Raw genomic sequence first — 14,289 nt, forward strand, 5'->3', positions numbered from 1 at the left:
TAAGTGTGTATAAACCATTGTGTTTTAAACAGTGTAACTAGAATTAAGATAGCCTTGTAGTGTTACTGAGGCTTTCTTTTATAATTTACAAAAATATTGTTCTGTATCTTAAATTGAAGTAGGAGTTTATAATGTAACATATAATAGGCTGTCACCTTTCCTATATTAAACCAAGTATCTTTTCTAAATGTCTAATCCTCTGGAATTTATGTGCATGTTTATGTTCTTTACCGGCAAGCAGTTGTAATTTCCTTTAGGTGAATTTTCCACTTGATGTCCATGTTGGAGCTGGTGTTTTGTAAAGCTTCAAGATTATTCATCTGATGAATAAAAAAAGGGACAGGCTCATTAATCTGCTATACAAAATTATATCTTTGACAAAATTATTTTGTTAATTACAAGAATATTATATTTGCCTCTAAAATTAAAAATGAAAGAAACAAATAATACAATTGCGAGTGAATAAATAACCTTACAATAAGCGGGACATTTCCTTAAGACAAGGATTATGTAAAATGTCATACAACGTGCATTCATTTTGTTCTAGGATTGTGGATATCTGTGAACATGTTTATGTTGGTTTAGATATGTCTTGCTGTATGTATGAGTGTTGTAAAATAGCAATTGCCCTGTGGGTTTTGTTACTGCAAACAGCTTTAGCAATACGTTTTATTTTGGTGTAAAAAAGATCTATACGTGGATTTAAACTTGACAAAAAAAAGTATCTATAAAATAAAAAATCTGTCATTTAATTAATAGGCCTATAGCACTATAGGAAGTGTGAATACACCAGCAATAACTCATTTACAATTATCTCAAATGAATTTCTTTCATGTTGGTTAGAGCCCACGACAAATTAAATGTGGGATTACACTCCAGTCCACTAGGAGGAGGCAAAAAACATAATTTATGCTTACCTGATAAATTTATTTCTCTTGTAGTGTATCCAGTCCACGGATCATCCATTACTTGTGGGATATTCTCCTTCCCAACAGGAAGTTGCAAGAGGATCACCCACAGCAGAGCTGCTATATAGCTCCTCCTCTCACTGTCATATCCAGTCATTCGACCGAAACAAGACGAGAAAGGAGAAACCATAGGGTGCAGTGGTGACTGTAGTTTAATTAAAATTTAGACCTGCTTTAAAAGGACAGGGCGGGCCGTGGACTGGATACACTACAAGAGAAATAAATTTATCAGGTAAGCATAAATTATGTTTTCTCTTGTTAAGTGTATCCAGTCCACGGATCATCCATTACTTGTGGGATACCAATACCAAAGCTAAAGTACACGGATGATGGGAGGGACAAGGCAGGAACTTAAACGGAAGGAACCACTGCCTGTAGAACCTTTCTCCCAAAAACAGCCTCCGAAGAAGCAAAATTTGTAAAATATTGAAAAGGTGTGAAGCGAAGACCAAGTCGCAGCCTTGCAAATCTGTTCAACAGAGGCCTCATTTTTAAAGGCCCAGGTGGAAGCCACAGCTCTAGTAGAATGAGCTGTAATCCTTTCAGGGGGCTGCTGTCCAGCAGTCTCATAGGCTAAGCGTATTATGCTCCGAAGCCAAAAGGAGAGAGAGGTTGCCAAAGCTTTTTGACCTCTCCTCTGTCCAGAGTAAACGACAAACAGGGCAGATGTTTGACGAAAATCTTTAGTAGCCTGTAAGTAGAACTTCAAGGCACGGACTACGTCCAGATTATGTAAAAGACGTTCCTTCTTTGAAGAAGGATTAGGACACAATGATGGAACAACAATCTCTTGATTGATATTCCTGTTAGAAACCACCTTAGGTAAAAACCCAGGTTTGGTACGCAGAACAACCTTGTCTGAATGAAAAATCAGATAAGGAGAATCACAATGTAAGGCAGATAACTCAGAGACTCTTCGAGCCGAGGAAATAGCCATCAAAAACAGAACTTTCCAAGATAAAAGTTTAATATCAATGGAATGAAGGGGTTCAAACGGAACTCCCTGAAGAACTTTAAGAACCAAGTTTAAGCTCCACGGAGGAGCAACAGGTTTAAACACAGGCTTAATCCTAACCAAAGCCTGACAAAATGCCTGGACGTCTTGAACTTCTGTCAGACGCTTGTGCAAAAGAATAGACAGAGCAGAGATCTGCCCTTTTAAAGAACTAGCTGATAAGCCTTTGTCCAAAACCTCTTGGAGAAAGGACAATATCCTAGGAATCCTAACCTTACTCCATGAGTAACTCTTGGATTCACACCAATAAAGGTATTTACGCCATATCTTATGGTAGATTTTCCTGGTAACAGGCTTCCGAGCCTGTATTAAGGTATCAATGACTGACTCGGAGAAGCCACGCCTTGATAGAATCAAGCGTTCAATCTCCATGCAGTCAGTCTCAGAGAAATTAGATTTGGATGATTGAAAGGACCTTGTATTAGAAGGTCCTGCCTCAGAGGCAGAGTCCATGGTGGAAGAGATGACATGTCCACTAGGTCTGCATACCAGGTCCTGCGTGGCCACGCAGGCGCTATCAGAATCACCGATGCTCTCTCCTGTTTGATTTTGGCAATCAGTCGAGGGAGCAGAGGAAACGGTGGAAACACATAGGCCAGGTTGAAGAACCAAGGAGCTGCTAGAGCATCTATCAGCGTTGCTCCCGGGTCCCTGGACCTGGATCCGTAACAAGGAAGCTTGGCGTTCTGGCGAGACGCCATGAGATCCAGTTCTGGTTTGCCCCAACGAAGGACCAGTTGAGCAAACACCTCCGGATGGAGTTCCCACTCCCCCGGATGAAAAGTCTGCCGACTTAGAAAATCCGCCTCCCAGTTCTCTACGCCTGGGATGTGGATCGCTGACAGGTGGCAAGAGTGAGACTCTGCCCAGCGAATTATCTTTGAGACTTCTAACATCGCTAGGGAACTCCTGGTTCCCCCTTGATGGTTGATGTAAGCAACAGTCGTGATGTTGTCCGACTGAAATCTGATGAACCTCAGTGTTGCTAACTGAGGCCAAGCTAGAAGAGGCTTGAATATTGCTCTTAACTCCAGAATATTTATTGGGAGGAGTTTCTCCTCCTGAGTCCACGATCCCTGAGCCTTCAGGGAGTTCCAGACTGCGCCCCAACCTAGAAGGCTGGCATCTGTTGTTACAATCGTCCAATCTGGCCTGCGAAAGGTCATACCCTTGGACAGATGGACCCGAGAAAGCCACCAGAGAAGAGAATCTCTGGTCTCTTGATCCAGATTTAGTAGAGGGGACAAATCTGAGTAATCCCCATTCCACTGACTTAGCATGCATAATTGCAGCGGTCTGAGATGCAGGCGCGCAAATGGCACTATGTCCATTGCCGCTACCATTAAGCCGATTACTTCCATGCACTGAGCCACTGACGGGCGTGGAATGGAATGAAGGACATGGCAAGCATTTAGAAGTTTTGATAACCTGGACTCCATCAGGTAAATTTTCATCTCTACAGAATCTATAAGAGTCCCCAGGAAGGAGACCCTTGTGAGTGGTGATAGAGAACTCTTTTCCACGTTCACTTTCCACCCATGCGACCTCAGAAATGCCAGAACTATCTCTGTATGAGACTTGACAATTTGAAAGCTTGACGCCTGTATCAGGATGTCGTCTAGATACGGAGCCACCGCTATGCCTCGCGGTCTTAGAACCGCCAGAAGTGAGCCCAGAACCTTTGTAAAAATTCTCGGGGCAGTAGCTAACCCGAAGGGAAGAGCTAGAAATTGGTAATGCCTGTCTAGAAAGGCAAACCTTAGGAACCAATGATGATCTTTGTGAATCGGTATGTGAAGGTAAGCATCCTTTAAGTCCACTGTGGTCATGTACTGACCCTCTTGGATCATGGGTAGGATGGTCCGAATAGTTTCCATTTTGAATGATGGAACTCTGAGGAATTTGTTTAAGATCTTTAGATCCAGGATTGGTCTGAAGGTTTCCTCTTTCTTGGGAACCACAAACTGATTTGAATAAAAGCCCTGTCCTTGTTCCGTCCGCGGAACTGGATGGATCACTCCCATTACTAGGAGGTTCTGCACACAGCTTAGGAATGCCTCTTTCTTTATCAGGTTTTCTGATAACCTTGAAAGATGAAATCTCCCTTGTGGAGGAGAAGCTTTGAAGTCCAGAAGATATCCCTGAGATATGATCTCCAACGCCCAGGGATCCTGAACATCTCTTGCCCACGCCTGGGCGAAGAGAGAAAGTCTGCCCCCCACTAGATCCGTTTCCGGATAGGGGGCCGTTCCTTCATGCTGTCTAGGGGGCAGCAGCAGGCTTTCTGGTCTGCTTGCCCTTGTTCCAGGACTGGTTAGGTTTCCAGGCCTGTCTGGAATGAGCAACAGTTCCCTCTTGTTTTGAAGCGGAGGAAGTTGATGCTGCTCCTGCCTTGAAATTTCGTAAGGCACGAAAATTAGACTGTTTGGCCTTTGATTTGGCCCTGTCCTGAGGAAGGGTATGACCCTTACCTCCAGTAATGTCAGCAATAATTTCTTTTAAGCCAGGCCCGAATAAGGTCTGCCCCTTGAAAGGAATGTTAAGTAATTTAGACTTAGAAGTCACGTCAGCTGACCAGGATTTAAGCCATAGCGCCATACGTGCCTGGATGGCGAATCCGGAATTCTTAGCCGTTAGTTTAGTCAAATGAACAATGGCATCAGAAACAAATGAGTTAGCTAGCTTAAGCGATCTAAGCTTGTCAATAATTTCATCCAATGGAGCTGTATGAATGGCCTCTTCCAGGGCCTCAAACCAGAATGCCGCCGCAGCAGTGACAGGCGCAATGCATGCAAGGGGCTGTAAAATAAAACCTTTTCATTTTCTTAAGGTAACCCTCCAATTTTTTATCCATTGGATCTGAAAAAGCACAACTGTCCTCAACTGGGATAGTGGTACGCTTTGCTAAAGTAGAAACTGCTCCCTCCACCTTAGGGACCGTCTGCCTTAAGTCCCGTGTAGTGGCGTCTATTGGGAACATTTTTCTAAATATAGGAGGTGGGGAAAAGGGCACACCGGGTCTATCCCACTCCTTGCTAATAGTATCTATCCAGCCTACACAATTTCTCTGGAAGTGCAACTGTGTTACAGTCATTCAGAGCAGCTAATACCTCCCCAAGCAATACAAGGAGGTTCTCAAGCTTAAATTTAAAATTAGAAATCTCTGAATCAGGTTTCCCCGAGTCAGAGACGTCACCCACAGAATGAAGCTCACCGTCCTCATGTTCTGCATACTGTGATGCAGTATCAGACATGGCTCTTACAGCACCTGCGCGCTCTGCATCTCTCCTAATCCCAGAGCTATCGCGCTTGCCTCTGAAATCAGGCAATCTAGACAATACCTCTGACAGGGTATTATTCATGATTGCAGCCATGTCCTGCAAGGTAATCGCTATGGGCGTCCCTGATGTACTTGGCGCCATGCTAGCGTGCGTCCCCTGAGCGGGAGGCGAAGGTTCTGACACGTGGGGAGAGTTAGTCGGCATAACTTCCCCCTCGACAGAATCCTCTGGTGATAATTCTTTTATAGATAAAGACTGATCTTTATTATTTAAAGTGAAATCAATACATTTAGTACACAATCTCCTATGGGGCTCCACCATGGCTTTCAAACATAATGAGCAAGTAGAATCTGTGTCAGACATGTTTAAACAGACTAGCAATGAAACTAGCAAGCTTGGAAAACACTTTAAAACAAGTTTACAAGCAATATAAGAAACGCTACTGCGCCTTTAAGAAACACAAAATTTGCCCAAATTTGAAATAACAGTGAAAAAAAGCAGTTACACTAACGAAATTTTCACAGTGTATGTAATAAGTTAGCAGAGCATTGCACCCACTTGCAAATGGATGATTAACCCCTTAATACCAAAAACGGAATAACAATTGACAAAAAACGTTTTTAAACAGTCACAACAACTGCCACAGCTCTACTGTGGCTTTTTACCTCCCTCAATACGACTTTTGAAGCCTTTTGAGCCCTCCAGAGAAGTCCTGGATCATGCAGGAAGAAGCTGGATGTCTGTGTCTATTTTTTGCTGTGCAAAAAAACGCCAAAATAGGCCCCTCCCACTCATATTACAACAGTGGGAAGCCTCATGGAACTGTTTCTAGGCAGAATTCAAGCCAGCCATGTGGAAAAAACTAGGCCCCAATAAGTTTTATCACCAAACATATGTTAAAAATGATTAAACATGCCAGCAAACGTTTTAAAATACATTTTTATAAGAGTATGTATCTCTATTAATAAGCCTGATACCAGTCGCTATCACTGCATTTAAGGCTTTACTTACATTACTTCGGTATCAGCAGCATTTTCTAGCAAATTCCATCCCTAGAAAAATATTTTAACTGCACATACCTTTTTTGCAGGAAAACCTGCACGCCATTCCCCCTCTGAAGTACCTCACTCCTCAGAATATGTGAGAACAGCAAATGGATCTTAGTTACTTCTGCTAAGATCATAGGAAACGCAGGCAGATTCTTCTTCTAAATACTGCCTGAGATAAACAGTACACTCCGGTACCATTTAAAATAACAAACTTTTGATTGAAGAAATAAACTAAGTATAAAACACCACAGTCCTCTCACGACCTCCATCTATGTTGAGGGTTGCAAGAGAATGACTGGGTATGACAGTGAGAGGAGGAGCTATATAGCAGCTCTGCTGTGGGTGATCCTCTTGCAACTTCCTGTTGGGAAGGAGAATATCCCACAAGTAATGGATGATCCGTGGACTGGATACACTTAACAAGAGAAAATACCCCTACATTCAAGTGCTCTGTTTTAAAATCTTTTTTTATTAGCATTTTATCAATAATACAAAGTACATAATACAAAATTCTTACAAACTTATCTCAGTTATATGGTGCTTCTTTGTCTAACATACATAACAGGAAATCTCATGTTACCATTTAACACCTAAAACTATTATCTTGTAGAAGTATTGGATCCACGTGTAGATAATGTGAAACCATCATGAGCAACTTTCATGCAAACAAGGGTTAACTCAGAAGTATCAAACACACAGCGAGCAATAAATGAAACAGAAAAGAGAAAAGAAAAGAAAAGGATGTTGCTCTGTTGTACAACTAGCCCCCCGATTATAGTCTTTTTTAATAAAAATCCTAAAATTGCCCATTTGGCCAACTTCTATCATCTCTAAATAACATTCATATTGGCTGGTAAAAATATATTATACAATTGTGAGAAGAGAGAAGACTAAAACATTCATCCTATGTTAACCTGTATTATAAATGAATGATAATAACTCCTACATTAGCCAATAAAACCACACCTTATGGGAAATCTCTACCTTGTTTTGTGACCATGAAGCCTTTTATTGTATTTAAAACTTCATTATATGTAGGGGCTCCTTTTTTTCTAGTCACTGTACATGTAATTATAGTGAATTGATTAATATTAGTTCATGTAGTAAAGCTTATTGCAGTGATAGGGTTAACTCATTATTAAGTAGCTTACCTAAAAAAGTGGAAAGTCTGTCCCATATACAGTACATTTAATCTCTGGACAGTCCCAGCACTTACATTCATATGTGCCTTTAACCCTACACCCCCTTTAACATAATTTTGTACCTTCTATCATAGATTGATAGGTTATTGTGGGAGTGAGATACCATCTAAAGATGGTTTTAATACTGTTTTCCTTCAAATCTGCACTAAGGAGCTCTCTACATGAATTATAAAGAATATTCTCCAATGTATCTTTATTATATTCTATATCTAAGTCTTTTTCTCATCGGATCATTAAGTTCGACTTACTATTATTTCTAGAAGACTGAATTGTAAGGTATAATTAAGAGATTGCCTTCCTAGGCCTTGATAAATAGCCACTTAGAATTGTAAGTGTGGTTAAAGGCTTAATATGAGATTTAGAGATATAGGGTCAAAAAGCGATAGTTACGCTTCACTGAGTAATACCAGCGCACTCTAATGTGCGCTGGTATTACAAGTTGAGCTTGCGTTCATATGGCTGGAAGCATTGCGCTTAAGAGAGCTCGCTTCCATAGGCTTCAATAAGACTCTGGTTCTGATGCCGTCACAAACGGCACAGAACCAAAGCTCAGCGAAAGGGGTAAGTCGCACAGCGATGGCAATGGCAGCATTGCAAATATATATGTATATGCTTATAGACATATATATTTATGTGTTAATATGTGTATATATTAACACATAAATATATATGTATATAAACCTATATATTTACACGGAGCACACATTTTCCATAAAACCGCAATGTAAAAGCAATTTTCAGTGCCACTTTTTCTCTAACAACCCCCACCCGCCAACTTTAGCCCTCCAAAACTGCCTGGTGCGGTTATTTTATTAAAAACATTTTTTAATAAAATACACACCACTGTATTTTGGGGGAATTTGGGGCATTTATAAAAATTAACCAGAGATCTGATCTCTGGTTAATTTTAAAAGCGCTAATTGCTACCGCGAGCTTGCGGTAGCAATAACCAGCAACTTCTAATGGCTGATTACTTATTGCGTGCCCGCAAACAGGAAAATGTGGGATAAATTAGAACTCTACTTGTAATCTAGACCATAATTGCAAATTGGCAGGCTAATTATAAATATATATTCCAGTGTAATTTTATTGGGTTCATTTTCTCCTGTAGCTGTATAAAAGTCAACATTTTACCCCTTGTAAAGCAACCCTTTAAAGGCCTTTGTTTTCCCAGTTATGTAAAATTAAGTATAGTAATACGTTGTCCGCAAATAATGTGATTTTGTATTCTGTTTTCTTATTTTTATCCCCAAAAGGTCTGCAGAATATCATATATTTGAAGCCAGTGGGTCATCACTGTCTTGTTCGATTTTGTACAGAAAAGAAAATTTATGCTTACCTGATAAATTTGTTTCTTTTTAGACACGATGAGTCCACGGATTTCATCCTTACTTGTGGGATTCCACCTCCTGGTCAGCAGAAGGAGGCAAAGAGCACCACAGCAGAGCTGCTATATATAGCTCCTCCCTTCCCTCCCACTCAAGTCATTCGACCAAAGTTAGGAAGAGAAAGGAAAAGCCAAGGTGCAGAGGTGTCTGAAGTTTACAAAAAATAATAACCTGTCTCAGAGAACAGGGCGGGCCGTGGACTCATCGTGTCTAAAAAGAAACAAATTTATCAGGTATTAGGTAAGCATACATTTTCTTTTCTTTTTAAAGACACAATGAGTCCACGGATTTCATCCTTACTTGTGGGATACAATACCAAAGCTAGAGTACATGGATGATAAGGGAGGGACAAGACAGGGAACCTAAACGGAAGGCACCACTGCTTGAAGAACCTTTCTCCCAAAAACAGCCTCGGCCGAGGCAAAAGTATCAAATTTGTAAAATTTTGAAAAAGTGTTAAGAGAAGACCAAGTTGCAGCCTTGCAAATCTGTTCTACAGAAGCTTCATTTTTGAATGCCCATGAGGAAGCAACAGCCCTAGTGGAATGAGCCGTAACTCTTTCAGGAGGCTGCTGTCCAGCAGTCTCATATGCAAAACGGATGATACTCTTCAGCCAAAAAGAAAAAGAGGTAGCCGTAGCTTTCTGACCCTTACGTTTCCCAGAGAAAACGACAAACAAAGAAGACGACTGACGAAAGTCCTTAGTCGCTTGTAAATAAAATTTTAAAGCACGGACCACGTCCAAATTGTGCAAAAGATGTTGCTTTGGAGAAGGAGGATTAGGACACAAGGAAGGAACCACAATTTCCTTATTAATGTTCCTGTTTGAAACAACCTTAGGTAGAAACCCTAGGTTAGTATGTAAAACTACCTTATCCGAATGAAAAATAAGGTAAGGAGAATTGTATTGTAATGCCGAAAGTTCAGACACTCTTCGAGCTGAAGAAATGGCAACAAGAAACAAAACTTTCCAAGATAACAACTTAATATCTAAGGAATGCATAGGCTCAAACGGAACCCCTTGAAGAACTTTGAGAACTAAATTTAGACTCCATGGAGGAGTAATTGGTTTAAATACAGGCCTGATTCTAACCAAAGCCTGACAAAAGGATTGAACATCTGGGACATCCGTCACGTTTATGTAACAAAATAGACAGGCAGAGATCTGACAGTTAAGGGAACTTGCCGATAAACCCTTCTCCAATCCTTCTTGGAGAAAGGATAAAATTCTGGGAATCCTAACTCTACTCCATGAGTAGCCCTTGGATTCACACCAATAAAGATATTTATGCCATATCTTATAGTAAATCTTTCCAGTCACAGGCTGGATCATGGTCTCTATGACCGAATCAGTAAACCCCCGCTTGGATAGGATTAAGCGTTCAATCTCCAAGCAGTCGGCTTCAGAGAAACTAGATTTGGGTGAAGGAAGGGCCCTTGAATGAGAAGGTCCTTCCTCAACGGAAGTCTCCAAGGTGGCAGAGATGACATGTCCACCAGATCTGCATACCAAATCCTGCGAGGCCACGCAAGAGCAATCAGGATCACTGATGCCCTCTCTTGTTTGATTCGAGCAATGACTCGAGGAAGAAGTGCAAATGGAGGAAAAAGGTATGCAAGATTGAAGGACCAAGGAAACGCCAGAGCATCTATCAGTTCTGCCTGGGGATCCTTGGACCTCGACTCGTATCTCGGAAGCTTGGCATTCTGACGAGATGCCATGAGATCCAACTCCGGCTGACCCCATTTGAGAATCAGGATGGAGAACAACTCAGGATGGAGTTCCCACTCTCCCAGATGAAAAGTCTGCCTGCTCAGAAAGTCTGCCTCCCAGTTGTCCACCCCTGAGATATAGATCACTGACAGATGACAAGAATGGGCCTCCGCCCACCGTATTATATTGGCTACCTCGGTCATCGCTAAGGAACTCCTCATTCCTCCTTGATGATTGATGTAGGCCACTGTCGTTATGTTGTCCGTCTGGAATCTGATGAACTGGGCCGAAGCCAACTGAGGCCAGGCCAGAAGAGCATTGAAGATCACTCTCAGTTCAAGGATGTTTATAGGAAGAACAGACTCTGCCGGAGTCCACACTCCCTGAGCTTTTAGAGGACCCCAGACAGCCCCCCACCCTAGAAGGCAGGCATCTGTTGTCACAATCACCCAGGATGGTCTGCAAAAGCATGTTCCCTGGGATAGATGATCCAGAGACAACCACCATTGTAGTGAATCCCTTGTCTCCTGCTCCAGGGTTATTCGAGGAGACAAGTCTGCATAATCTCCATTCCACAGCCTGAGCATGTTTAACTGCAGAGGTGTGAGGTGAAACCGAGCAAACGGGATGATGTCCATTGCCGCAACCATCAGTCCGATTAATTCCATGCACTGGGCCACTGACGGCCGAGGATTGGACTGAAGGGCTCAACAGGTATCTAGAATCTTTGATTTCCTGACCTCTGTCAGAAAATCCTCATGGATATAGAATCGATTACAGAAAGTCACCCTTGCTTTCGGGATTAAAGAACTCTTTTCCAGATTTACTTTCCACCCGTGAGTCCTCAGGAAAGACAGTACAATGTCAGTATGGGACCCTGCTTGTTGACAAGATAGCACCTGAATCAGAATATCGTCCAGATAAGGTGCCACTGCAATGCCCCGTGGCCTTAGAACTGCCAGCAAAGACCCCAGAACCTTTGTGATAATTCTGGGTGCCGTGGCCAGCCCGAAAGGAAGAGCCACAAACTGAAAGTGCTGGTCCAGAAAAGCAAACCTTAGGAACTTGTGATGATCTCTGTGGATAGGAACATGAAGGTATGCATCCTTCAAATCCACTGTCGTCATAAATTGACCCTCCTGGATCAATGGAAGAATGGTCCGAATAGTTTCCATCTTGAATGATGGAACTCTGAGAAACTTGTTTAGACTCTTGAGATCTAATATAGTTCTGAAGGTTCCCTCTTTTTTGGGAACTATAAACAGATTTAAATAAAACCCCTGCCCCTGTTCCTGTGCTGGAACAGGAATAATTACTCCCAGGGAGGAGAGGTTTTTTTACACAATGTAAGAATGCCTCTTTTTTATCTGGTTTGCAGATAATTTTGAAAGAAGAAATCTTCCTCTGGGAGGAAAATTCTTGAACTCCAGTTTGTATCCCTGGGACACTATCTCTATAGCCCAGGGATCCTGAACATCTCGTATCCAAGCCTGAGCGAAGAAAGAAAGTCTGCCCCCCACCAGATCTGGTCCCGGATCGGGGGCATGCCCTTCATGCTGTTTTGGAGTCAACAGCAGGCTTCTTTTACTGTTTACCCTTGTTCCAAGGCTGGTTGGGTCTCCAAGTAGACTTAGATTGCAAATAGTTTCCTTCTTGTTTAGAGGAGGAAGAGAAAGAATTTCCCTTGAAATTACGAAAGGAACGAAAATTACATTGTTGTCCTTTTAGTTTCTCTTATCCTGAGGAAGGAGGTGACCCTTACCTCCCATGATGACAGAAAAAATCTCCTTCAGGCCAGGTCCAAACAAGGTCTTTCCTTTGTAAGGAATAACTAGAAGCTTAGACTTGGATGACACATCCGCAGACCAAGGTTTTAACCATAAAGCTCTGCGGGCTAGAATAGAAAACCCTGAACTCTTAGCTGCTTAATTAGTAATTTGCAGAGAAGCATCTGTAATAAAGGCATTAGCCAACTTCAGAGCTTTAATCCTATCTTGGATCTCCTCTAAAGTGGTTTCAGTTCTGAGAGATTCAGACAGAGCATCAAACCAATAGGCTGCTGCACTAGTGACCATAGCAATGCACCCAGCCGGATGCAATAGCAGACCCTGATGAACATAAATCTTTTTAAGTAGACCATCCAACTTCTTGTCCATGGGATCTTTAAAAGCACAACTATCCTCAATGGGAATAGTAGTTCGCTTAGCTAGAGTGGAAATAGCTCCTTCCACCTTAGGTACTGTCTGCCAAGTTTCCCTGACAGCGTCCGCTATAGGAAACATTTTTTGAAAATAGGAGATGGAGAAAAGGGAATACCTAGTCTCTCCCATTCCTTGGAAATAATCTCCGAAGTCCGCTTCGGTACTGGAAAAACGTCTGAGTAAGAGGGAACTTCAAAATATCTGTCCAACTTGCTCGACTTTGCAGAAGCAACCACTACTGTAGAATCACAGTCATCTAAAGTAACTAAAACCTCCCTGAGCAACAGACGGAGGTGTTCTAGTTTGAACCTGAAAGAAACAACCTCTGAATCAGTGAAAGGTATTGAACCTTCAGAGTCTGAAACTTCGCCTTCTGATAGAACCTCCATACCCTCCAACTCAGCTCCCTGAGAGGGTACCTCCGAGATTGCCACCATAGAATCAGAAACCTCATTTACTACATGGTTGTCCTTCCTCTTACGCTTGCCTTGTAGCACAGGGAAAGCAGACAACGCATCAGAAATTGTGGAAGACATAACTGTAGCTATGTCTTTTAAAGTAATTCCAGCAATCACTGGAGTAGAAGTACAGGGCACTGCTTGTGCGGGCGTTAAATCATGGGACGCTTGGGGAGAAAGCTGCGGCATACTCTGAATCTCAGCATTAGACTCCTGAGAATCATCCGCCTTAGAAATATTTTGCTCATGAAAAATCTTTTCTCTATACTTTAAAGCCCTCTCAATGCATGAGGGACAAAAAGGAATTGGTGGTTCCACATTGGCATCCAAGCACATGGAGCAAAAAACATTTTGTACAGCTCCTGTGTCCATGTTGAAGCACAAGAGGATATCAAAAATAATAAAACCGTTACTGGCCCTTTAAATTTTGGAGATAAACATTTTTACAGCAGGTAGAAAGAAATAGTGTCCCAATAACCAACCAAATTTAAATAGAACAATTTAGTTTAAATAATTTTGAATGACAGAAAAAAAGATACTGTGACTTTAAAATTTAAAGGTAAACTATTTTCCTTGCAGAAAATAAACGTCCTATTTTTACAGCAGGAAGCCGTAATTATAATAACCCTCAGACGCCACTCTGCTGAGGCGCCTACCTGCCGCCCGGATCCACCACTCTGATCTCCAAACAGTCCGATGACAAGGGCTTGAAAACACTATGCAACCGCTTGCTCTGAGACCAAGACCACGCGGTGCTAGTGCGAGTCCCAGCCGTCTGTGTAAAAAGCACCGTGTACCCGGAAAACAGCTCCTAATTAACCAGGAAATGAAACTGCGCAGATTATTATGAAAAGCACGCAAAGACATAGCCCCGCCCATCATGGGCGTCAGTAAAAGTATATGACCCGACCGGCATCACTCAGAACAATAATAAACTATGTTAAAGAAAAAACCTAGCTTAACTCCCAGCCCCAGTGCCTGTACATGTTTTCAATTTCCATACATTTGCTGA

At 42.0% G+C, this 14,289-nt stretch overlaps 1 protein-coding gene across 1 annotated transcript in view; it reads right to left on the reverse strand.

The window, feature by feature from the left end:
• LOC128636413 (myoferlin-like) overlaps positions 1-14,289 on the reverse strand; it is a 276,260-nt gene that overhangs the window by 247,793 nt on the left and 14,178 nt on the right. The window contains 1 exon segment of the mRNA XM_053689430.1: positions 232-320. Within this exon segment, the coding sequence (XP_053545405.1) occupies positions 232-320 (89 nt within the window).

Source organism: Bombina bombina, chromosome 7 (genome assembly GCF_027579735.1).
Source record: "Bombina bombina isolate aBomBom1 chromosome 7, aBomBom1.pri, whole genome shotgun sequence".
In the NCBI taxonomy this organism is placed as follows: Eukaryota; Metazoa; Chordata; class Amphibia; order Anura; family Bombinatoridae; genus Bombina; species Bombina bombina.